The 23,770-nt window shown below is 50.2% G+C and overlaps 1 protein-coding gene across 1 annotated transcript in view; it reads right to left on the bottom strand.

Annotated features, from left to right (window-relative positions):
* CUNH7orf50 (chromosome unknown C7orf50 homolog) overlaps positions 1–20,276 on the bottom strand; it is a 103,042-nt gene extending 82,766 nt beyond the window's left edge. The window contains exons 1-2 of the mRNA XM_050163198.1: positions 20,164–20,276; positions 17,139–17,268 (exon numbers count right to left, since the gene is read on the bottom strand). Of these exons, the coding sequence (XP_050019155.1) occupies positions 17,139–17,267 (129 nt within the window). The 5' untranslated portion in view covers position 17,268; positions 20,164–20,276. The remainder of the gene's footprint in view (positions 1–17,138; positions 17,269–20,163) is intronic.
* Positions 20,277–23,770: the final 3,494 nt, after the last annotated feature.

The raw sequence follows: 23,770 nt of genomic DNA, 5'->3' as shown, positions 1-23,770 counted from the left end.
GAGAGCTAGTCTCAAGTGTTGATACATGGGCTCCACTACGGGTGTTCCTTTCTCTCTTTCTTTTGAAGATCATGTTAATTAACCCCAAGCTCACTTATCCAAGGATGGCCACGAACTCCTGATCCTCCTGCCTCCACCTCCCCAGTGCTGGGACAACAGGCATGCACACCCAAACCTGGTTTGTGCAGTGCTGGGGAGGGAACTCGGGGCAAGGGCACTACCAGCTGAGTCATATCCCCAGCCCCGGATCTATTAAATTAAAAAAAAAAAATTAAAAAGTTTCACCCAGCAATCTCATGTCTGAACAAAGTAACAGTACAATACTGTGTCGATGGCTGTCTGTCTTGAGGAAGGGCAGAAAATACCACATATTAGATTTCTGACAAAGTATGAACGGAAAGGAAAACTCAATTTATATGTATGAAACACCGCCAGCTTCTGTCCCTCGTTACAAACCCATGTTCCCTTTCAGACATGCTGGCGACGTCTGCTGGAGGGGACCCAGACTGAAACAGCCACATAAGGACCCAAGGGGCAGCCAGGACACAGAACTGCCTCATGAGGCCAGTACTAGATGTCAGTGGGCAGAAGCCTGGCACAGCAGGACGCAGCTGGCCTTGGGCCAGGAGGGATGCACATACCCCATATGGCACCCACACTCCACATGCATGGCACCCACATGCTACATGCACACACACACACACTCAACATGCACACACACACGGCACACACATACCACATGCACACATATACATCACATACACACCCACAAACCACATGCACACATACACACAGCACCTACACACCACATGCACGCCCACACCCCACATGCACACCAACACTCCACATGCGCACACCCACACATACCACACATGCACACACACAGCACCCACATACCACATGCATACATACGCACACACGCCACATGCACACCCACACCCACATAACACCCACACACCACATGCACACATACACGCACACATGACATGCATACCCACACCCCACATGACACCGTCAGATCTAGCCTGGCTGACTTGCGTCCTCCTCCACAAGAGGCGGGTGAGACATCATTCCACAGAAAAGGATGCCGAGAGAAGGAGATGGCTCAGTCGGGTCAAGTGCTTGCTTTGCAAGCATGAGGCCAGAGTTCATTCCGTGGCACCCATATAATTAAAAAACAGGCTTGACGTGACAGTGCATACTTGTAAGTCTAGCACGGGGAAGGCAGAGACAGGCAGATCCACTGAGATACCCTGTCCTAAAAAACAAGGACAGCACCTGAGGAGCGGCAGCTAGTGCTGACCTTTGGCCTCAACACTCCCCTCAACACACACGCACTCTTAAGTGCTCATAAAAATATGGAGAGAGAGAGGTGCTGATATCACTGGTCACTGGGACGTGTGCCTCTGTGGCTGCCAAAGTGACACACGTTTCAAATACCTCAGCCAGCAGTGTACCTTCACGTGGCAACCATCTGTGCACTGATTACGTGGTGTGGTAAAAACCAAGCCTGACTGCTGGTACAGGAAGGGCCACCCCAAACCAGGGAGGGGGTTGGCTTCCTGGTGGATTTCTGTCAGGAGCCATGCTTTGTGCAAGCCCATGGGAGGCCTGCCCCTTTCTGAATGGAGATAGAGGAGCAGATGGGGATGGGGGGGGGGGTAGATGAGAAAGGGGAGGGACAGAAGGAGGGGAAACTGCTTGGTACATAAAATAAATGAAAGAAAAGTTATTAAATAAAAAAATTACAAAAAAAGGAAAACTTCAAGCATACACACACAGAGATACAGACACAACATGACATACAGAGACACACACAGGCATATACACAACACAAACACACATACAACATATATGCAGACACATAGGTGTGCATGTGTACACCCTACAGATACAGGCCCTACACACATGCACACACACACACATGCATAATCCAGCAATGTGACCATGGAAAAATAGATCTCAGCAGCATCAGGGACATGGTGGCAGAACGACATGCCACCACCCAACAAAATAACAAAATGCACTTTGGAGACCACCAAGATGGGCTGGCAGGTAAAGGTGCTTGCCACACAAGCCCAACAACCCGAGTTCAACCTCTAGGGCCCTGTTAGGGTCGAAGGAGAGAACTGACTCAACCAAATTATCCTCTGATCATCTTTGCTGTGGCATGTACACATGCGTGTGCACGCATACACAAGCATACACACAAATAACATTGAATAAATTAAAAAGTAACAAAGAGCATGGTCTTGGAGCATCTGCTCTAGGACAGCTGTCATCACAAACCACCCCCCAGTCACACTTCAAGTCCCAAGTTCACAGCACAGGCTGGATCCTGGTCAAGCTCGTCTTCCCCAGGCGCGAGCCTGTCAGACGTTTTCACTTCTGACCTAATTTAATAACAACAAATGCACATGTACTGCTCAGCACAGGAGATGGGGGCAGGGCGGAGGACCCAGCCTCTCCGGGGGGAGCTGAACATGGTTCACACGTGTTTACTGCTGATGTCAATAAGTAGTCTTCAATGTGGGTACCTTTTCAACCTTTTCAGTGTAGAATGTGTGTACGTGTGTGTGTGTGTGTGTGTGTGTTGTGGGTCTCCTCCTCAATAACCCTCCCCCTTATTTCTTTACATAGGGTCTCTCACAGGACTCCCCCTTATTTTTCTGAGACAGGGTCTCTGGACCTGGAGCTCACCAATTCAGCATAACTAGAAGGCCAGTGAACGCCATCCAGGGATTCTCCTGTCTTGCCTCCCCAGTCCTGGGGTTCCAGGCAAATACCACCACACCTGGCATGTTTTGTGGGTGCTAGCGACTGAAAATAGGTCCTCAGGTTTGCATAGCAAGTATCTTCCAGAGTAAGTCATCTCCTGGCCTTCATTTTTTCTTTAAAGTAAGTTAGGGTGGTTATTCGACAACTGTTGTCCCTTCCCTGGTATCCTGATTCCCTAGGGAGAAGAACTGCCAACTAGACGCCACAGCCACCACCACCATGACCAGCAGCACCACCACTGTTGCAAACAGCCTCTGCCAGCTCTCAGGGAACTCCCAATGGCCTGACAGTCTTTCCTACCCAGGCAGAGGGGTGTCCGTGCCAGGTGGCTCAGTGAAAGCCTGGAATTGGTGGAAACAGGTTTCCGTTTGTATGAAGGTTTACTATGACTGGTGGCCTTCTCTGGCTATCTAAGTAGGCTGCTAGGCTCACTCTGGGGCATACCCAAAAGCCTTTGGTGGTATAGCCTTGGGCTGGGGAAGTGTTTTCTTTATCCTTAGGAGAATGGGCTGGGCTGGCAACACAAAGAAAGGACCACGGTTGTGACGTCAAGAGGCTAAAGAGCTTCAGAGAGGAGCAATGGTGAAGACAATGAATGCTGGACAGGGCTGAGGACGAGATACCTGAGGCCCCAGTGGCTGAAGGGGTCCCAGAGAGCTGCCAAGCCTTGTGCTGACAGTCCCAATACCTAAGACCCAAGGCTCTGTAAGCCCCATCACTGTAGGTTCTGACACCAAGGCCTGTATAAGCTGAAACCGCAGACAGTGCCACCTCTGCTGCTGATTGTTGCCACCACTGCTCAACACTGAGCATGTCTATGAAGAAACTTCTAGAATGGGTTGAGGTGGGAGATCTACACCAAATGTGAGTGGCACCGTCCCAAGGGCTGGCATCCTGGATAGAATAAGAAGTAGAGAAGCATTCATTTCTCTGCTTCCTGACTAGGATGCGACGTGACCAGCCGCCTCATATTCCTCCTCCATGCCTTCCCTGCCATGATGGGCTAGACTCGGCCATGAGCCAAACGACCCTCTTCCCTCACACTGCGTTTGCGGTGGATTTCATCACAGCAAGGAAGCAAGCGACGAGGAAAGCACCTGTCACCAGGGGACACTGAAAGACAGCCCATCCACCACGGAGGTCAGCGTCTCAGGAGGCCTCCAGGGGTCCTGATGCCCACGCCTGCCTCATGACTCAGTCAGGTGTCTCTCAGGTGATCCTGATCCCCAGCCCCACTCAGACAAGCACCTGCCATGCTGTGATGACAACTGGGCAATGGAGAGCAGCCTTCACCGGCTGGCTAGGAGCTCCCAACAGAGCACCCACGGACCTTGCTTGCCATTAGCCATTCCTGGAGCTAAGCAAGCAAAGCCAGCCACGGCCAGGCAGTCCGTGCTCTGAACAGCAGGAGATGCGCGCTCAGTTCCTGGGAAAATGTCTTCAAAGCCACAACTGTTTTCCCAGCTGTGGACGCTCCACCCTGGGAAATCTTTCCATGCCGTTACAAGAATAATTTTGAAATGACTGTACAAACATGCAAGCCTGCGCCCCTCGTCCTGGTATTTGAGTCTCCAAACACGAGAGCTTCCTGGAGCACCCTGTGTGAAGAACGGTGCTGCCCCGCACTGCCTCTGAGCTTCAGGGCTTCCCCACAGACCTGGGCTCAGCTCCTGCTAGCTTTAGCCCTGACCTGAGAGAGTCAGAGCCATCAAGAAGCTGAAACCACCCAGCAGGACCACCCTACACAGGAGACTTTCTATTCTATTAGCGTGTGCAATCTATGGAAGAAAAGTGTTAGACCCACGTGGCACAGGACGGGGCAGAACTGGGAAAGGGATATGGACTCACTGCAAATGGAGTCTGCGCACCCTGCAAACTGAACCGTAGGGATAGGGTGTGACACCGCAGAAAAACAGAAACAGAAAAAACCCCAAACGTCCAACAGGTCTTTAAGACAGTGATTTTATGGCATATCCACCCAGAGCCAAGAGGAAAAGCGGGCCTCTGAAATTCAGGCTGGATGAAACCTAGGGACAGGTTGCCCTACATGAAAGCTGAAGTCACTGGCCAGGCCACCTGGGCTGCTTCAGAACCAGGATGTGATGCACCTGGGCTTCTGTAAACAAGACACTTCAGGATACGGCTGCTGGTTCAAGTATCTTGATGTCACCTCAGCCCTTTATGCTTTGACCATTAATTAACCTTGTCAACTTGACAGCATACAGGGTCACCTAGGACTATGACTGAAGAGAAGTTTCTAGAGCGGGTTACTTGAGGAAGGCAGAGACTTTGTGCAGCACTGTCCCATGGACTAAGGTCCTGGACTGAACTGGGCACCAGCACCCCCCACCCCGCTTCCTGTGTATCTAACGTCAGCGGCAGTCACGCTGCGGCCGCTATGTCTCGCCCACCATGACGGACTGCACCCTTGCATTCAAACCCTCCCTCCCTTGAGTTGCTTTCACCTTCACCAGGTATTCTGTGAACGAACAGAGATGAGTAACTAACACACACACACTCAAGTCTCAAACACACCAGCAGGGTTCAAGGGCAGGCTCTCCCCTTGACTCTCAGCAGTCAAGAGCCTGGTTGCAGAGGACCTAGCCTCAAGTACCAGCACCCACAGGGCAGTATACAGCTATCCAGTTCCAGGGAACCCGAAGCCTTCCTCTGGCTGCTCTAGGCACTGCACACACTGAGAGCACAGACACATGCAGGCAAACTCCAACACATTAAAAAAAATCTTCAAAAACTTTAAAACAACAGTAACAAAAAAAAAAAAAAAAAACACCTGAGAGCCGGGCGGTGGTGGCGCACGCCTTTAATCCCAGCACTCGGGAGGCAGAGGCAGGCGGATCTCTGTGAGTTCGAGACCAGCCTGGTCTACAAGAGCTAGTTCCAGGACAGGCTCCAAAACCACAGAGAAACCCTGTCTCGAAAAAAACAAAACAAAACAAAAACAAAAAAAAAAACCACCTGAGTTCTGATCACAGACAAAGTCACTGTGGCAGAGCTCAGTATGAAGCCCATAACCAGCCACATCTTAAAAACAGAGGAGAAAATGACAAAAATGATAAAACGTAAAAACATTTTTCTTGCCAAACATTTCCATGTTTTTGGCATTTTCATAATGTGGGTTCGTTATATATATATGTGTGTGTATGTGTGTGTGGGTTTTTTTTTTTTTTTTTTGAGACAGGGTTTCTCTATGTAGCTTTGGAGCCTGTCCTAAAACTCACTCTGTAGACTAAGCTTGTCTTGAACTCACAGAGATCCGCTTGCCTCTGCCTCCCAAGTACTGGGATAAAAGGTGTGCACCACTACCACCCAGCTCGTTTTATTTTGAAAATTTAAGAATATTGCTAGGTTGGAACTGGACTCAGTTAGTAAAGTGCTTGAAGAACATCAGCGGGCCCCGGTTCTGTGCCCAGCCCAGCAGAAACTGGGTAAGAAAAACCTGACAGTCCACAGGACAGAATTCCCAGAAGCCTACAAACCAAGCCAACAAACCCAGGCATTCAGTAGTTCTGAGGAGGTAGCAGAAGAGTCAGGAGTTCAAGGTCAGCCTTGGCTCTGTGAGACTGTCTCAAAAACAAAATGAAAAACAGGTTCAAGACGGGCGGTGGTGGCGCACACCTTTAATCCCAGCACTCGGGAGGCAGAGGCAGGCGGATCTCTGTGAGTTCGAGGCCAGCCCGGTCTACAAAGGGAGCTCCAGGACAGGCTCCAAAGCTACAGAGAAATCCTATCTCGAAAAACCAAAAAGAAAAACAGGTTCAGCAGGTAAAGCTCTTGCCACACAAGCATAAGGACCTGAGTCTGGATCCCCAGAACACACGTAAGGAGGTAGACACAGCAGCACGCATCTGTAAACCCTGCCCTCCTGCAGTGAGACGGGAAGTGGAAACAAGATTCCTCTGGAAGCTGACAGGCCAGCTAGTCTGGTATTGTTCATAGTAGTGAACAAGAAGACCTGCCTCAGAAACTGAAAAGCGAGGCCCACACCAAGGTTGTCCTCTGACCTCCATACGTGCACCAAGGCAGCAGCACACCTGCGTTCACACACGTGAGTGCACACACACACACTCGCACTAACACAGAAAAGAACTAGTAATCGCTCCCCAATGCAGGGACGCGATACTCAGCAAGGCTTTCCTCCCCAGACCTCATCGGCCTTGAGCAGGGTAAGATTGAACCCTTTCAGTAGCCAACTGCAGCAGGCCATCTTTGAGCAATCGCCCCGGGCACAGCAGCCCTTTGCTACCATTGCTGCTCACCAGCACTGCCCGGTGAAGGAGCTTCACTCCATGCCAAGGCCTCTGACATCATTCTCTTTCCACAGAATGATCTGTGGAATTCCCGGGTAGGAAGACACAGCGATTTTCTTTTTCATCGCTTTTTGTCTGGCTTCAGGATGTGGAAAAAACACTTTATTAGTTCCCAACTCCTAGAGACCCAAATCTTCTAGGAACCATCCTCACTGCGGACTGGTCCCCTTCCCCCACTGCACACTGCCTGCCTAACTAGAGCCATAACCTCATCCTGCATACTTCCCCTGTGTCTGCTGAGAGCCCATGAGTTGAGAGCATGCCCACGCCTGCCCTGTGGCCTTTTCTCACCAGCACCTCCTTCGTTTGAAAGCTGGACCACCCCACACATGCTCTTCTCCTAGAGGCCAGGTGTCGGGCCCCAGGGACCCGCGGGACACCCTCCGATGAGCCGCAGGCAGCATGCCTCCCTCCCTTTCTCAGCGTCCTTGCTGGCCAGGCTCCCCTACCTGAAACTTTTTCCATCTTTATGTGAGATCTGAGACCAAACTGGCAGGACAGGGGCCTGAACTTGCTGATCCCTCTCACCTGCTCCATGTGCCCAGCATTGTACACGGATTCTGGGGGCCACGACTCGGTCCCTCATGGTTCGGGCAGCAATCATGGCATTAACTAACTACGCCATCTCTGCAGCCCCACTCCTTCTGAATCCTACCGCTTCATTCCGAGTGTGCTGGTGTGATGGGCCATCCAGTTTAAAGTCACTGGGATGTTCTGTGACCGGGCTCTTGTCACCTCTGTCCTCTGCCTTGCCTGCTGCTGGCTTTCAGGACGGTTCCCTTCCTGCTGTGGGATGTGAGGGCTTCCATAAATGCCACTGGCCCACAAAAAAACTTCATAACTGGGCCTTCCCACACAGTGGAGGTGGGACAAGTCTGGCACCAGTACCAAACCCTGAGATAGCCCTGGGATCCTAAGTCTACATGAATGACTTCCTGCTCTCAGTCGTCAATAGCTCTGGGCTGGAAAGAAGCTCGGATTCTGCACATCTGCATCCTGTAATGCACACCCCGAAGACAAGACTGGCAGTAGAGGTCACACCTGCCATCCCTTCACTCAGGAGACTGAGACAGGAGGATCACGAATTCCAGGCCAGCCTGAACTACAGAACAAAACCCTGTCTGAAAAACTGAGAGGAAGGGAGTTGGGAAGACAGGTTAGCTACAAAAGCACCTGTTGTACAAGAACGAGGACCTGAGTTCAGATCCCAAGCACTCAAGTTAAAAACAAAAAGCCATGTGCGGCTGTGCATAGATCTGTAGCCCCAGCACTGGAGAGGTGGGGACAGAAGGAGCCCTAGGATTTGTTGGCCGGCCAGTTTGGCCAATCACCCAGAGCTTGCTGATTGGCTACACTGGTACACCTTTGGTCCCAGCACTCAGGAGGCATTTCCAGGCTGATCTCTGTGAATTTCCAGGCCAGCCTGATCTACACATGGAGATCCAACCCAGTCAGAGCTACATAGTGAGAACCTGTCTTAAAATCAACCAAACAAAATAATAACAATAACAACAATGATAATAACAATAATAATAGAAGGCTGGAGAGAGGAGGGAGGGAAGCAAAGTGGAAATGGGATTCCCTATCACTGAAAAGCAGGAATACAAAGGTATGCGCACAGTGCCCAGGCTGGTGTGTGGTTCACGCTCTCCAGCACCGTGGGGAGGACACCAAGGCACTGCAGACTCCAGAACTTTGGCATAAGGAGACACCCTAGGGACATCCAGAACTTCAGCACCCTGGGGAGACAGAACTGCTTGTGGCTTTTCCTGTGCAGTTTTCTCTATTTGCTAATGTTTTTTACATTGATCGTGTGCAACTCAGGAAAAACAACAAACATTTCCAATTACGTTCACTGAGTTATTCTCTATCAGGCACGAGGAAGCCCAGCACACAAACATCACCTTGGCTGACCGAGGCAGACGCTGGAGCAGCGGGCACTTTGGGAACACAGCTGGCCTGGGGATGGGGAGCGGGTCCTGTTTCCTCTGGAGCAGAGTGAGAACTGTCAGGTTTCCATGGCAGTGAGGACAGCTGGCCGGCCACCAGCTCCTCCTCCACAGACCTGACCCCAGGCTGGGGGAAAGAAACAGAGAGGTACTTGAACCTGGGTAGAGGCCGGTGAAGTGACTGCCTACTCACTCTGAGTGGGACTAGTGGGGCAGCAGGATGGCCACTGCAAAAAGCTCCAGGAGAAAGAGATAAAGGTGACTCACAGACAGATGAGACAGGGCACATCAAACATTAATCAAGGCCGGAGATGGCCTAGCTGGTGAAATGGCTGCCTAGTCGGCTCGAGGTCCCAGGTTCCCTTGCTTGCACTGCACAAACCAGGTCTGGTGATACACGCCTTTTCCCCAACACTCGGGAGGAAGGGAGGGGAGAACTGTGGGTACTAGGCCAGCAGAGAGCCCCCATCTTAAAAAAAGACAAACTCCATGATTCCCACAGCTAAAACAGAAAAGGGGGATGTTGCAGGCAGAGAAATCCATCTTACTCGTTCACAGGTCTGGGGGGGTCACACAGCCACTAGGGAGAATAGCGTTCTCCTAAAAACTAAATACACTTGCGCTGTGCAACCCAGCAACCACACCCTGGCACTGACTCCACAGAAACAAAAACCTGTGATCGCAAACACTTACGTCAGTTTTTGTCACAAAAGCAAGGATGCCAGAAGCCCTGGCTCTGTAGACAAGGATCCCAGAAGCCCTGGCTCCGTAGACAAGGATCCCAGAAGCCCTGGCTCCGTAGACAAGGATCCCAGAAGCCTGGCTCTGTAGGCAAGGATCCCAGAAGCCCCTGGCTCCCTAGGCAAGGATCCCAGAAGCCCCTGGCTCCATAGGCGGGTGAGGCCTGTAGGGACCGGCTATATCCTGACTAGTGCTATGGGGCATCAGCATGTGCTCGAGGACTGCACAGGAACACGCTCACAGAAATACAGGAGGCACACCAAACTCCTGAAGCCCGAGCAAGCTCTGCAGGCTGCCGGTCTCACCTAGGCTTCGTCACTGTGGGCCCCAACACAGGGCATCAGCTGCCACCGCAGGAAACTGGGTAAAGGGTACTTGGGACTGCCTTCTGTGAAGTTTTGCAGCTTCCTAAGAATCTACCAGTATCTGGGGGAGTGAGCGATATCTTTTTAGGGAAGAGGAGGGCAAGACCCTGGTGGCACTATCCTCCCTGCCCCCATGTCACTGCCAGGATGGCATGGCAGGTCCCAACACAGGAGTTACACAGTTTTTCAACTGTCACTTCAGCCCATGGGCAATGACCCAAGTTATCCTAGGTTGGGCCAGTTCCAAGGTGTGAAGGCAATGGCAGATGGTTACACAGACACTAGCTTCCTGAGCCAGCTCTTCCCTCGCATGCCCCAAACATCATCAGTCTATGACATACCAGCACACACCCGTCCTTGGCCTCCACCAGAACTCAAACACTGCGCCAGGCTCCCCCGGGTTTCCAGACAGGATTCCTTTTCCTTTATCTTGGTTTGTACTCACTTAACCCAGGAGCTGCCACTGGGAGATGAGCTGGCAGTCACTCTGCGAGACAGAAGAGGGAGGCCCTGGGTAGCAGCCCTGTCCTGTGGGCTAGGGAGATGGCGTGTCTGATCTCAGGAGTACACGGACTCTAAACAAACCGCCCTCTTGGTGTTCAGTCCCATCCATGCAGACACACGTGCTGCCTATGACAGTGTTTGAAGCCCCACTCAGCCCTCGCATTTCCAGGGGGCCCTCAACAGAGCAGTGACCATGGCAACATTCAGCACTGCAGAGACACACAGCCCTCATTCCTTCTGACGCTGAGCCAGCAGTCAGTCCTGTCGAGCAAGGACAGACCTAGTCAGACTTCTGCTACTGACCCACAGGCTGGTCCATTCTTTCCTCCAAGTACAATCACTGGGCTGTCCACAATTATCCAAGGATCCTATAGGGCAGGACCTACTGCCTATATTATATATTAACACTCTGTCATAGCAGAGCTGGGTGCAAGCTAGAGAGTACAGGCATGGACAAGGAAGATACCTGCTTTAAGAGGGCTCTGCACCTGGGGCCTCAGAAACACGAACCACAGCCCCTGGCCAGATGCAGCCACCGGTCTGCTATGGTGGTTAGAGCAGGCATATGAGGGAGAACTTGCCTAGAAGGCCCCAGTGAGGAGCTGGGGGTGGAGCTCACCACAGGTACTTCTCTAGCAGACACAATACAATACACCTTTAATCTCAGCACCCAAGAGGCAGAGGAAGGCAGATCTCTGTGAGTTCAAGGCCAGCCTGGTCTACAGAGTTCAAAGATAGCCAGGGATATAGAGGGATATAGAGCGAGTTCTAGGACAGCCAGGACTTTTACACAGAAAAACCCTGTCTTGGAAAAACAAACAAAGAAAAAAAGTAAGTAAAAAAAAAAAAGCTGAACTGAACAGACACTTAGCCAAAGATAATCTATGAATGGACGATGAAGGTGCAGATGCTCACAAGCACTAATTAAATCACAATGAGATTTAAAACACATTTTTGTTGTTGCTGTTGTTTTGGATTTCTTGGGTTTGTTTTACCCCCCCCTTTGGAATTTTCTGTTTTGGGGTTGTTTTTTGTTGTATGATACTTGTGTGTGTGTGTGTGTGTGTGCGCACACACACAATGAGAACATATATTCTTACAGCTTGCTTTTTATTTGCTTTATTTTTAACATTTGTTATTATTTTTTCAGAACTGCAGACATGAGTACTATACTTACATCATTTCCACCCAACACGTCCCTGACCCTAGCTCCTCCCCGTCCCCACGCCCTCTCAGCTTCACGACCTTTTCTTTATTACTGTCACACATACAGATCACACACATGTGTATATGTACATCCTGCTGGGTCAGTCCACTTGGTGTTGCCCACATTTAGGGGTGACCACTTGGACTATAACCCTAACTGGGTATCGGGGGCTCACTCATGGACACGGATTCTCCCTTGAGACAGGGTCTCATGTAACCCAGGTTTCCAACTTGCTATACAGCCAAGAATAGCCTGGGTCTTCTGTTCCTCCTGCCTCTACCGCCAGAGTGCCACCAGGAGTGCAGGCTTGCACCGGCCCCCTTTGTTTATGCCATGATGAGGATGGAATCCAGGGCTTTGTGTACACTAAGCAAGTACTCTATAAGCCAAGCCAAGCCGTGTCCTTTAAATAGAGCTGTGCTTCTCAAGTGAGCATCAATAAGCACGGGTACAGCCAGCTACAGTGGCTCATTGTTGGCGCCATCTGTTGAAATAGGAGCGGCGGGGCTGCGTCCCCGGCACCCGGCTGCCCGCATGGCTAGCTTATGCCCCGAAATAATTACACGGAAACTGTATTCTTTCAAACACTGCCTGGCCCGGCTAGGTCCAGTTTCTTATTGGCTAGTTCTTACATATTGTTCTAACTCCTGACACCAAAAAAAAAAAAATAAAAAAAAAAGAAAAAAAGAAAAAGGGGAAATGATGTGGGAATGATTTCTTACTAATAAAAAAACTGCCTTGGCCCATTTTATTGGATAAAAAATTAGGTAGGCGGAGTATACAGAAGAGAATTCTGGGAGAAAGAAGGTTAGAGGAAGAGTCGCCATGATGCTCCCACTCCAGACAGACGCAGGTTAAGATCCTCTCTGGTAAGCCAGCTCATGGTCTACACAGAATATTAGAAATGGGTTAGAACAATATGTAAGAACTAGCCAATAAGAAACTGGACCTAGCCGGGCCAGGCAGTGTTTGAAAGAATACAGTTTCCGTGTAATTATTTCGGGGCATAAGCTAGCCATGCGGGCAGCCGGGTGCCGGGGACGCAGCCCCGCCGCTCCTATTTCAACAGCTCATGCCTGTAATCCCGGCTCCTGGGAGGTTAACACTGTATGAGACTGTATGAATCAACAACAAAATACAACAGTCAGACAGCACGGTAAGGGCACACCCACAGGAGGGGCTGTAACTTAAAACACTTATAGCAGGGGCTGCCACTCAAAGAGCCCACTCCTGCTGGGTACAGGGTTCCTACAACATGATACAACCCTAGTGTGGAATCTCGTGGGTAGTAAAGTACAGAGGCTCACGCTGATGCCCACAGCATGTTCTCAAGACTCCAAGCTAGACATGGGCCAAAGGTCCAAACCTGGTGCATGGGTAAACAAATGTGTGGGACCATGCAGAGCAGGCGCCTGAGGTCGCTGAGGACAAAACAATCCCAGATGACAGGGCAGCCAGGGAGCAGAGCAGGAGACAGGACCTCCCACAGCACACAGCCCAGAAGAACCCACAGTCTGGTGTGTAGAGTGATGAATCAGACTCTAAGATCCGTGAGTCCAAGCACTATGTGAGTCCACAGCCAATGGAATTCGGCTTCTCGCCACTGTCTAGCCACTCCCTCAAGACAAGTGATATGGCTCCCAGGCACTGTTATGAAGGCTAGCACCACATATCCCACACACAGGTGTGCGTCCAGTCACAAAGCCCGCCAGTTACTGTCTCACCCTGGCAGAGAGGGATTTGGGCAGTTTCCAGACCATAAAGTTCCCACGTTCCAGCCGGGCGGTGGTGGCGCACGCCTTTAATCCCAGTACTCGGGAGGCAGAGGCAGGCGGATCTCTGTGAGTTCGAGACCAGCCTTGGTCTACAGAGCTAGTTCCAGGACAGGCTCCAAAGCCACAGAGAAACCCTGTCTCGAAAAACCAAAAAAAAAAAAAAAAAAAGAAAGAAAGTTCCCAAGTTCCTCTGGATGATTTCCTAAGAAACCACAGGCTTCATGCCCACATGACGCACGTGACTTTCTAAAGGGCCACCGCCCAGTGACAAAGCCAGCAGCTCTGATGGCTGCCTTGTAGTCTGAGCCCTACCTGGCAGGACACACCATCGATGAGAAAGGCACCCCTGACCGGCTGGCCAGCCGTACACATCTTTGTGGTGTGTGCGTTCGTGAGTTCCATCTCCATCACTTGTAACAAAGTTTGTCACCTGCAGCTGTTCTGCTGTGTCTAAGATTTTTCCTGACCTTTAAGTCTTTAATTGGCAGAGGAAACAAATTCAGTCAAGACTCCCTAGATGGTTAATGCGCATGCCTGCAAAGCAAGCTCTTTACTATCACCCTTGCCCTAGCTGCAGCATAATCTCAGAAAGGAAGGAAGGAAAAAAGGAAGGGAGGGAGGGAGGGAGGGAAAGAGAGAGAGGGAGGAGAGCGAGCGAGCGAGCAATCAAGCAAGCATGATCTTGTTCCTTTCTCCAGTGACTGGTCACTATGCATCTGGCTAGACCAGTTCTGGTGAGAGACTGGTCTCCACATCTAAGCTACTGCCACCGGCCTTCACCAGCGTTCACAGTGTGATTGCAGGGAGGGAAGGTGGCATCTTCAGAGACACAGCCACCTCTTGGCTTGTCCCTGCTCAAATGGGTACCAGGCAAGTTAATGTGGCCCAGCCTGGGGTCCAGCCAACCCTTCCTGAGTGCAAATGCAGCTTTCTGGAAGAGGCCCATTGGGAAGAACTAAGGCGGAGACTGGGGCTTAGGCTCCAGGAAGCGCTTCCTAAAGCAGACAAGGACAAAACGCCTGTGGTCCAGGGCATCTAAGCGTAGGGAATTGCTGTGAACTCCAGCTCCCATCAAGGTCCACAAATATGCTGCCTGTGGGAATCCAGGAAGAGGGAGGCAGCAGGGCCAGCGCCTTCTCAGAACAGCAGTCAGGAAACGGGAACCAGTTCCAAGATGCCCAGTAGGGTGTTTGAACTCTCTCCCTATGCAGGGCATCAAAGGCCACCCACTTCTCCACAGCCCATGGTCAGACCAGGTTGTAAGCACGGGCTAGGGCAAGGTGTCCACACACTCCAGGCCTCGGCACCAGGACCCAGGGGGCCATGGCCCAAACAGGCAGCAGCTCCACGGGACCCAGAGCCCCAAGTGGAACTTGAGCTCCATGGAAACCGCTCCCCAAGGGGCAATGAAGTTCCCAGCACTTGGGGACACTTGGGCGGTCCTGGCTCAGGCACAGAGTGCTGAGCTGTGGGAAGTGGCTATGCAGGCCCTGGGAGCTCCTCACATGGACACTTCTGGGAGGAGAATGGAGTGGTCCAAGTAAGGACAGGGGCTTCTTCCTTCCCTGCCGCAGAATCCAGAGGTTCATTTGGAGCCACAGGGGGACAGGGCTGGAGCAGCATGGTACTTTTCCATGAGCCCCTGGGTGATGAGACTGTCGGGCTGCAGGCCTTGCGACCCAACCTTCTTCAACACTTAGATTCAGCTCGCCCTATTTCCTCTCTAAAAAATATCTCTCACACATCCTTCTGACAATTTCCTATGAGAGCCAAAGGAAGAGCTGTTTTTATCCAGACACCAGCATTCTTGGGCAGAGAAGGGCCTCATTCTGTATGCAAGACTGGCTTCCAGAAACATGAGGAGGAGATCGAAGGACCTAAGTCCCCAAGCTACAGTCCTAAGTCACAGAGGCCACAGTGCCTGCCAGCTGAGGACCGCACCCTGGAATCCCACTTCCTTTTAGCAGGAGTGTGGCTGACGACCCCTGTTGGTCAGTCCTCTGCTGGCCAGGCCACCAGAACGTCACTGCCTCATAGGCAGGCCTCCTCCAAAGACCCACGCAACAGCCCAGAGCTCTGCCTCCTGACACCTCCAGGCACCACGAAAGCAAACACAGCCTGTGGCTCTCCTGGAAACTCCAGGCTGTCAATCAGACCAGCATAAGAAAGACTCAAAGGAAGCATGCCCAGATCGCTTCCTGCTTTCTTCACAGAGAGAGAGACAGAGAGAAACACAAGGCTGAGGCAGTCCCTCTCAAACATTAGGTTCCCTGCAAGTGTGTGGACAGCGTGAGGAGGAAGGGCGGGGAGCCCAAGGTGGGGCTGTGCCGTTGAGCTGCTGCTCGCATGGGAAAGGCCCTGAGTTCTATCCCCAGCACAGTGGAACAGACAACGTCTTGCCAGGACTAACATCACACACCTATGATCCCAGCACTCAGGGGGCAGAGGCAATGGGACTGCACATTTGAGGCCTGCCTGAGCTACATAACACGAGAACAGAATCCCACAAAGCCCAGCCACACGGTCACATGTGCGTCTGACCAGGGCTTATTCCGTGTTAACTGACAACCCTGGAATAGTATCATCTGACGGTGTCTGGAGGGTAGTAAGCAACTAATTTTAAAGGTGAATTACCGCCAATGAACAAGTTTAATATCCAGAACTTTACAGGTAACGAAAAGATTTGAAAGGTTAAAATTTAAATGTATCTGTGGCCAGCAATATGGCTCAGCAGGTAAAGGAGCTTGTTGCCAAGCCTGATGACCCAAGTTCAATCCCATATTGGTTGAAAAAGAGAACAGAATTCCACAAATTGTCCTCTGATCTTAACACACGCACCATAAAGGTGCACACATGAATACATAAATAAATGTAAAAAAAAAACATAATTCAATGTATATGCAAACACATGGCAGATACATGTTATAGGGTGAAAAACAAACCCACACAACATTTAACATTGTTCATACCCTGTCTCAGTGAGTATTAAAGTCAATTGTTTGGGCCAGTAAGATGGCCCAGTGGGTAAAGGTGATCACCACCATCCCTAACAAACTGAGTTCTGTTCCTGGAACCCACACTGTGGAAGGAGAGAACTGACTCCCGAAACTGTCTTTTTGACCTCTAGTCAGGCACCATGAGTAACAGACATGATTAATACGAAGGATTCGGTTTGTTTTCTGGTGCTGGGGTAAAAGACAGGGTCTCCCACATGCTAGGCAAGTGCTCTACCACTGACCCACGGCCCAGCCTCTAGACCTGAGATTTTAGACAGAGTTCCTGGATCACACCCTACACACACATCAAGGAGAGAATCTCCCTGGGAGTGCAGTCAGGAGGCCCCGCCCTCCCAGGCCCTCCACCTGGTAAGGCTGGTCCATCACAGTCCGTAGTAAACATGGCACCCACACAGAGGCCAAATTTCTGTTTCCTAACAGCTCCAGTAAGCACTAAGCATGCCCGTGTGTGGCTGCTCCGCGCGAGTCACTTACCTTAAGGCTGGTCGCCTCCTTGCCCGGCCGGGCGTCAGATGCCTGCGGTGTCTCTTCTGATGATGTTATCTTTAGCTTTTTACTCTTCTTCTCTGTCCCTTTGGGACCTTTTCTCTTATGTTTTACCATCCTGGAAAGGACAGTGCAGGTGGGTCAATGGTAGGAAGGGAGAGGCCGCGTTCTACAATGGTTATGCTGTTAAACAGAGCAGCAAGGATACCTGCCCACTATACCACAAGAGGAAGCTTCACTAGAACACGCCACAGCACAAAAAAGAGAAGGAGAGAAAGAGAAGGAAAAAAGGAGGAGGATAAGCATAGTGGAAGAAATGATCTAGAAGGTGTGAACACTCCAGAGGACGAATCTGCAGGCATGTAACTGTGAGGCGGAGCTGGAGTGAACCCGCAGCCCAGACGGGTGGGCATCAGGGCATCCTGTCCCGACTGGGGCTGTCACTGACCATGGTGCATGGAAAGAATATTTCTATTCTAGGATCAGAAAACTCCAAGCTCTATTTTTTTTTAAATTAAACCTCCTCATTTAAAAAAAAAAAAGCGTATTCGAAGCCAGAGGCTACAAATTTCAATTAGCAGTATAATAAGAAATTGTAAAAGGAGAGACTGTTGACACAGGGACACTGAAAATAGGGGTGCCGCCACCAGCCAATTACCTCGTTAAAGAAATAAGAAAAGTTCAGCAAATATTTACACACCGCTTCGGAGAGAAGCGAGGTCTGCAGTCACCCTGGAAGTTAGCCTTACAAAGTTAATCACGAAGTCTATTTGTGAAGAAGGGGGAAAAGATGGCTCTGCATCACAAGGCTCTGAGAGAGAGCAACTCACAACTGAGGCAATGAGGAAAAAGCAGTCTTCTCACCCAGTGGGGGAGGATGCTGGAGAGCCAGGAGAAATGATGTGTATGAACCTCACAACATACACAGAGCTACCTCAGGATAGACCAAACACCACATGTAAAAGAGCCCAAGTCTAATACACTTTTCTTTTTTTAAAGACAGGGTATCACAATGTAGACCAGGCTGACCCTGAACACACAGAGATCCAACTGCTGCCTCTGCCTCCCGGGAGTGGTAATTAAAAGCAGGCACCACTTTAACAGGCCAGGCCTAAGACCGTCGGAATTTCCAGAGATGAACGCTGATGGCCCCGGAGAACACTGTGGTCTCTCCAATAAAATACCAGAAACTAGGTACCCAAAGGAAAACTACGCAGGATTACATCATCACTACAAAGTTCTGTCCTGGATTAGAGAGAGGCTCAGTGGTTAAGAGCTCGTGCAGAAAACCCAAGTTCAGTTCCCAGTACCAATATCAGGCAGCTCACAATTGCTTGTAACTCTAGATTCAGACCCAATACCTCTGGGCACATACACAATTAAAAATAGAATAGAAAGGGACTGGAGAGCCGGTTCAGCAGTCAAGAGCACTTACTGCTCTTGCAGAGGACCTGGGTTCAGTTCCCAGTACCCACATGGTGGCTCACAACTGCCTAGAACTCCAGTTCCAGGAGATCTGACTCTTCTTCTGACCTCCATGGAACCCTACACATGCATGGGACACAAACATACACTCCAGGTACACACACACACACACAAATTAATAAGCAATTCTTTAAAAAATTAAAATAACAAAACAAATGGTAAAAGCTTCTAACAATTGGGCAGTGCTAGAAAAAGGACAACTGAAAGCATGGAGGACATGCCTGCCAATCACTCTACAAGAAAAGAAATGGGGGGGGTCGCAATATGGCTCACCAGGTAGAGGCACTTGCCAACCGAAACTGACAACCTGAATTCCATCCCAGCCTAGCCTAACTGGTGAGTTCCAGGCCAGTGAGAAACCCTGTCATGAAAATACAAGGTGGATGGGGAACACCATCTAAGGTTGACCTCTGGCACACACACAGAGGCATGCATGTACACACGTACACATAAGCATATGCAGGTATACACATGCATATACAGGCACACACATACAGGCATGCACGCACATACATGCATGCATGCACATACACATAGGCACACACACACACACACACTAATTTTAGAATGGGCAAAGGCCTTGAACAGACACTGAAGAACTTCACTAGTCACTGAGACAATGAGAACCAGAGACACTGCTTCACGCAGCAACTAATATAAGAAGACGGCCAGGAGAAGACTCGGTGGGTAACAGCACCTGCCACGGAAGCTTGAGTACCTGAGTTTGATCCCTAGGATCTACATAACAATCTGGATGCCATGGTGTGCACCTGCCACAGTGACATGGGAGGGGGTGAAAGTAGAGGAAGCCCGGGGCACATGCTGGGCAGCAGAAACCAGAAGACTGTGCCTCAACAAGGTCAAGGAAGGAAATAGACTCCCTAAAGTTGCCTCTATGGTGCCCAAGACCACTAATATGTGATCTCTAGTCTAGAATCTGGGCTCCTAAGTCTGGGATTTCTATTCTGTCCTGTTATGTCCCAACGCCTTGAGTGACACCAATACATAAAAAGAACCCAAAGAATCCTTATTCTTTTTTTTTTTTTTTTTGGATTTTTCGAGACAAGGTTTCTCCGTAGCTTTTGGTTCCTGTCCTGGAACTAGCTCTTGTAGACCAGGCTGGCCTCGAACTCACAGAGATTTTTTTTCTGAACGAGAGTCTCATTTGGTAGAAAAGGTTGGATTGGAGCTGTCAGCAATTCTATCTAAGCCTCCGGGATGCTGAAATTACAACCATTTACCACCACACCCAATTTGTAAGGATGGATGAATGGAAGAACTGTTGGATGCATGGATAAATGGGTCTGTGGGTGGTTGAATGGGTGGGTGGGTAGATGGATAAGTAGGTGGAGGGGTAGGCAAATGGATGAGTGAATGGATGTATCCATAGGGGTGGGTAGGTAGGTGGGTGGCTGGCTGAATGGAGCTATGAGGATCCACGTCAAGGGCCGGGAAGATACGCATGGCCGGGACCAGGACGCCGTCTCCCCAGAGGCTCCGACCCCCCTGGCACCCGCAGACCACGCACCTGCAGCGTCCACTCTCGCCCGCCTCGGCCACGCGCTTTCACCACCAGCTCTGCAGGTTCCGCGCCGTCCCGCCCTCAGAAGAGTGGCGCTGTACATTGGACAGAATCCGCGTCGGACTTCCAGCCAGCCAATCGCCGCCTCACGGGAGGGAGCAGACCCGGCTCAAGATACTGGCGTCATCTTTCGGCGCTGAGGGAGCGGGCAGTTGCCGGGGCAACTCCTGGTGGCGTGGACACGTGCGCGCCGCTTTCAGGCCGCTGGTGCTGGGCGGTGCTGGTGGAAAGCGGCTTGTAAAAGCTTGTAAATCCGAGGGCAGCCAGGCTTGGAGGTGCACGCCTGTTGTCCCACCCCTAGGGGAGGGGGAAGCAGGAGGATTAGGAGTTCACGGCCATCCTACTCTACGCGGGGAGTTCAAATCCAGGCTAAATTTTATGAGACCCTGTTGTTGGGAGCATGCCTATATAATCCCAGCACCAAAGAGAGGAAGGCGGGAGGATCAGAAACTCGGGGTCATCCTGAGCTGTGTAAATGAATTATGGACCAACCTAGGATACATGATATCCTCCTGTCTCCAAAAACCAAAATAGGACCAGTGAGATGGTTCAGAGTTACGTGTTGTGAAGCTTGATTACCTTCGTTTGATGCCCAGGGCCCATATGGCAGAAGGAAAACCGACTCCGACCACTTGTCTTCTGACCTCCAACCATACACACAAAGCAAATAAAAACGTTTTAAAGATTGAGGAAAGACAAGCTGAAAAATAAAACCAAAAGGATAGGGTCCTTAGAATAGTGTGTGTGTGTGTGTGTGTGTGTGTGTGTGTGCGCGCGCGCGCGCGCGCGCGGACACACCATTTTAAAACAACGGTGCTGTGCATGACACATACACAAAACTAGTGAAGATGTACCCTAAAGTACTAGGGATAGCTGGTCATGGTATCACTGGCCTTTGATCCCAGCATTCAGGAGGCAGAGAGGTAAATGGATCTCGATGACTATGAAGCCAGCCTGGTCTACATAGTGAGTTCCAGGCCAGCCAAGGTTACATAGTCAGACCCTGTCTCTAAAGAAGGGTGGTGGTATAATCAGAAATGAAGCCCTTGTCAGTCCCCTGAATTCCCCCCAGCACCACAAATAATAGTAGTAAAGGGTTTTTTTTGTTTTGTTTCTTGAATTTCCGAGACAGGGTTTCTCTGTAGCTTTTGGTTCCTGTCCTGGAACTAGCTCTTGTAGACCAGGCTGGCCTCGAACTCACAGAGATCCACCCGCCTCTGCCTCCCGAGTGCTGGGATTAAAGGCGTGTGCCACCACCGCCTAGTAGTAGTTTTTACACTTTACCCAGGCCTGGTAGCATAGGGATACATGGACATCCCAGAAAATCAAAAAAGAAGAAAAGGGAGAGGCCTAGAGATATAGCTCAGTCTGTCAAGTGCTCCCTGAGTCTCATCTCCAGAACCCACATTAAATAAATAAATAAACAGCCGAGCAGTGGTGGAGTACACCTTTAATCCCAGCACTCGGGAGGTAGAGGCAGACGGATTTCTATGAGTTTGAGGCCAGCCTGGTCTACAGAGTGAGTTCCAGGACAGCCAAGGCTACACAGAGAAACCTTGTCTCGAAAAACCAAAAGTAAGTAAATAAATAAAGCCAGGCATGTTGGTGATATTGTAATTACAGCACTGGGGGAGGGAGGATCCTGGAGGCTCAGTGCCCAGAAGGGAAGGAAGAGAGGAGGAGAGGGGGCAAGATCAGTTCTATTCTGTGGGAACACAATGGTGACCTACCAGTAAAGTATGATGATGTAAGACTTTAAGACAATCCTGAAGCCATTTCTGACAATTCTGAATCCTCTCAGCCTCTGTGCCATAGTGCTTCCCCTCCCCCCCCTGGGAACCAAGGACCTAACAGCTACACTCACACGTACTCAGTTCCTGAATAATTACCCATATACGTATGCTTTGGTTCGGTCCCCTGGGAAACGGGGTCAAAATGACCTCTTACCTCATCTGATCTGGCAACAGCTCTCCAGTCAATTATTGGTAATAGCCCTTTCAAATAAGCCAATCAGAATAGTCAAAGAACAACCCCCCTTGCTTCTGTAGCCCCTTTAAAAGTAGACTGTACCCGCTATTCGAGGTCCCTTGGCTTCCCGAATGCTGGGGGACCCTGTCATGACAGAATTAATAAAATCCTCATGCTTTTGCATCGGCTGTGGTGTATGGTCTCTGGGGGCGACTCCTTCTCGGTGTTTGGACGCTAGAGTCCAACAATGAGGGCCATGAGCATAAGGGGAAGTAAGGAACGAACCCTGAACACAGCCTTCTCTTTAAGCCATGTTCTATGAAGGGTTATTTGATTCTAGAAGCCGGGAACCTGAAAAAGATTCAGACATTTGGGAGACCGGATTCTAGCACTGGGTCTTTTAGTTGGAGCCCAGAGAGGCTACCATGCAGGAGACAACCTGAACCAGTGATCCAGCCAGCCTTGCGGGGGCTGTGCAAAATACACCTGGGATTCACACCAGGTTCTGAAACTGTATCAGAGGATTTATTGCTGATACTTCTGCCCAACTGAGAGGAAACGGTTGTTTCTTTGCAAGGCAGAATAGAAAGAAGGGGAATTACCAAAACGTGAGAAAGGAAAGGAACTCCCTCCCCCGAGCATGCTTGATGCCTTCCACCAGCTGAGAAGCAAGAACTCGAGCCCATCTGGCATTTGCTGTGAAAGTGACCAACACAGAGATAATACTCCTTCTATATAAAGACATCTTATCTTAACATAGCCAGGAACCAGGCGTAGGGCTGCAGCTGTATGATCAAGAGTGGAACCTCGTTATCCTAGATATTTTCTGAGAATCTCAGACAAGACAGCTAACTTCCTTTGCTACGAAGATGCCCCAACATCCTGCATGCCCCAGAACTGGCATTTTACCTTGTCAATAGAAATCCCGCCAGATGCCACTCAGGCCCCACCCTGTGGATTTCCTTTGGGTTCCTTAGCAACCCTTGGAGCAGCAGTTCTCAACCTGTGGATCTCAACCCCCTTAGGGTCAAACAACCCTTCCACAAGGGTCACCTAAGACCATCAGAAAACACAGATATTTGCATTATGATTAATAACAGTAGCACAATTACAGTTATGAAATAGCAACAAAATAATTTCATGGTTGGGGGTCACTACAACATGAGGAACTGTATTAAAGGGTCGCAGCATTAGAAAGGTTGAGAACCTCTATCTTAGAGGGTCATAGCTTCGAACCCCACCAAAATAGTATGTCTGACTCATGAAGACAAGGGAAAGGCTGCTCCTTGAGAAGCCCACACCCATACTCTGTGGTCTCATTTTCTTCCTGATACATCTTTCTCTTAAAAGTCCATGCTAAGAATGTCATTTTGGAAGCCAGGCAAGGCAGCACATGCCTTTAATCCCTTGCACATGGAAGACGGAGGTAGGAGAACCTCTGTGAGTTTGAGAGGCCAACATTGTATACATAGCAAGTTCCAGGACACCCATTCTATATAAAGAGATTCTGTTTGTATTGGAGACAGGACTCACACCGTCCAGACTGTCTGCAAACCGGCTGTAGTGGAGGATGACCTTGGACTCC

Source organism: Alexandromys fortis, unplaced genomic scaffold, assembly GCF_014885135.2.
Source record: "Alexandromys fortis isolate MF-2015 unplaced genomic scaffold, M_Fortis_MF-2015_v1.1 scaffold_144, whole genome shotgun sequence".
NCBI lineage: Eukaryota > Metazoa > Chordata > Mammalia > Rodentia > Cricetidae > Alexandromys > Alexandromys fortis.
This window is presented reverse-complemented; position numbering and strand designations above follow the sequence as displayed.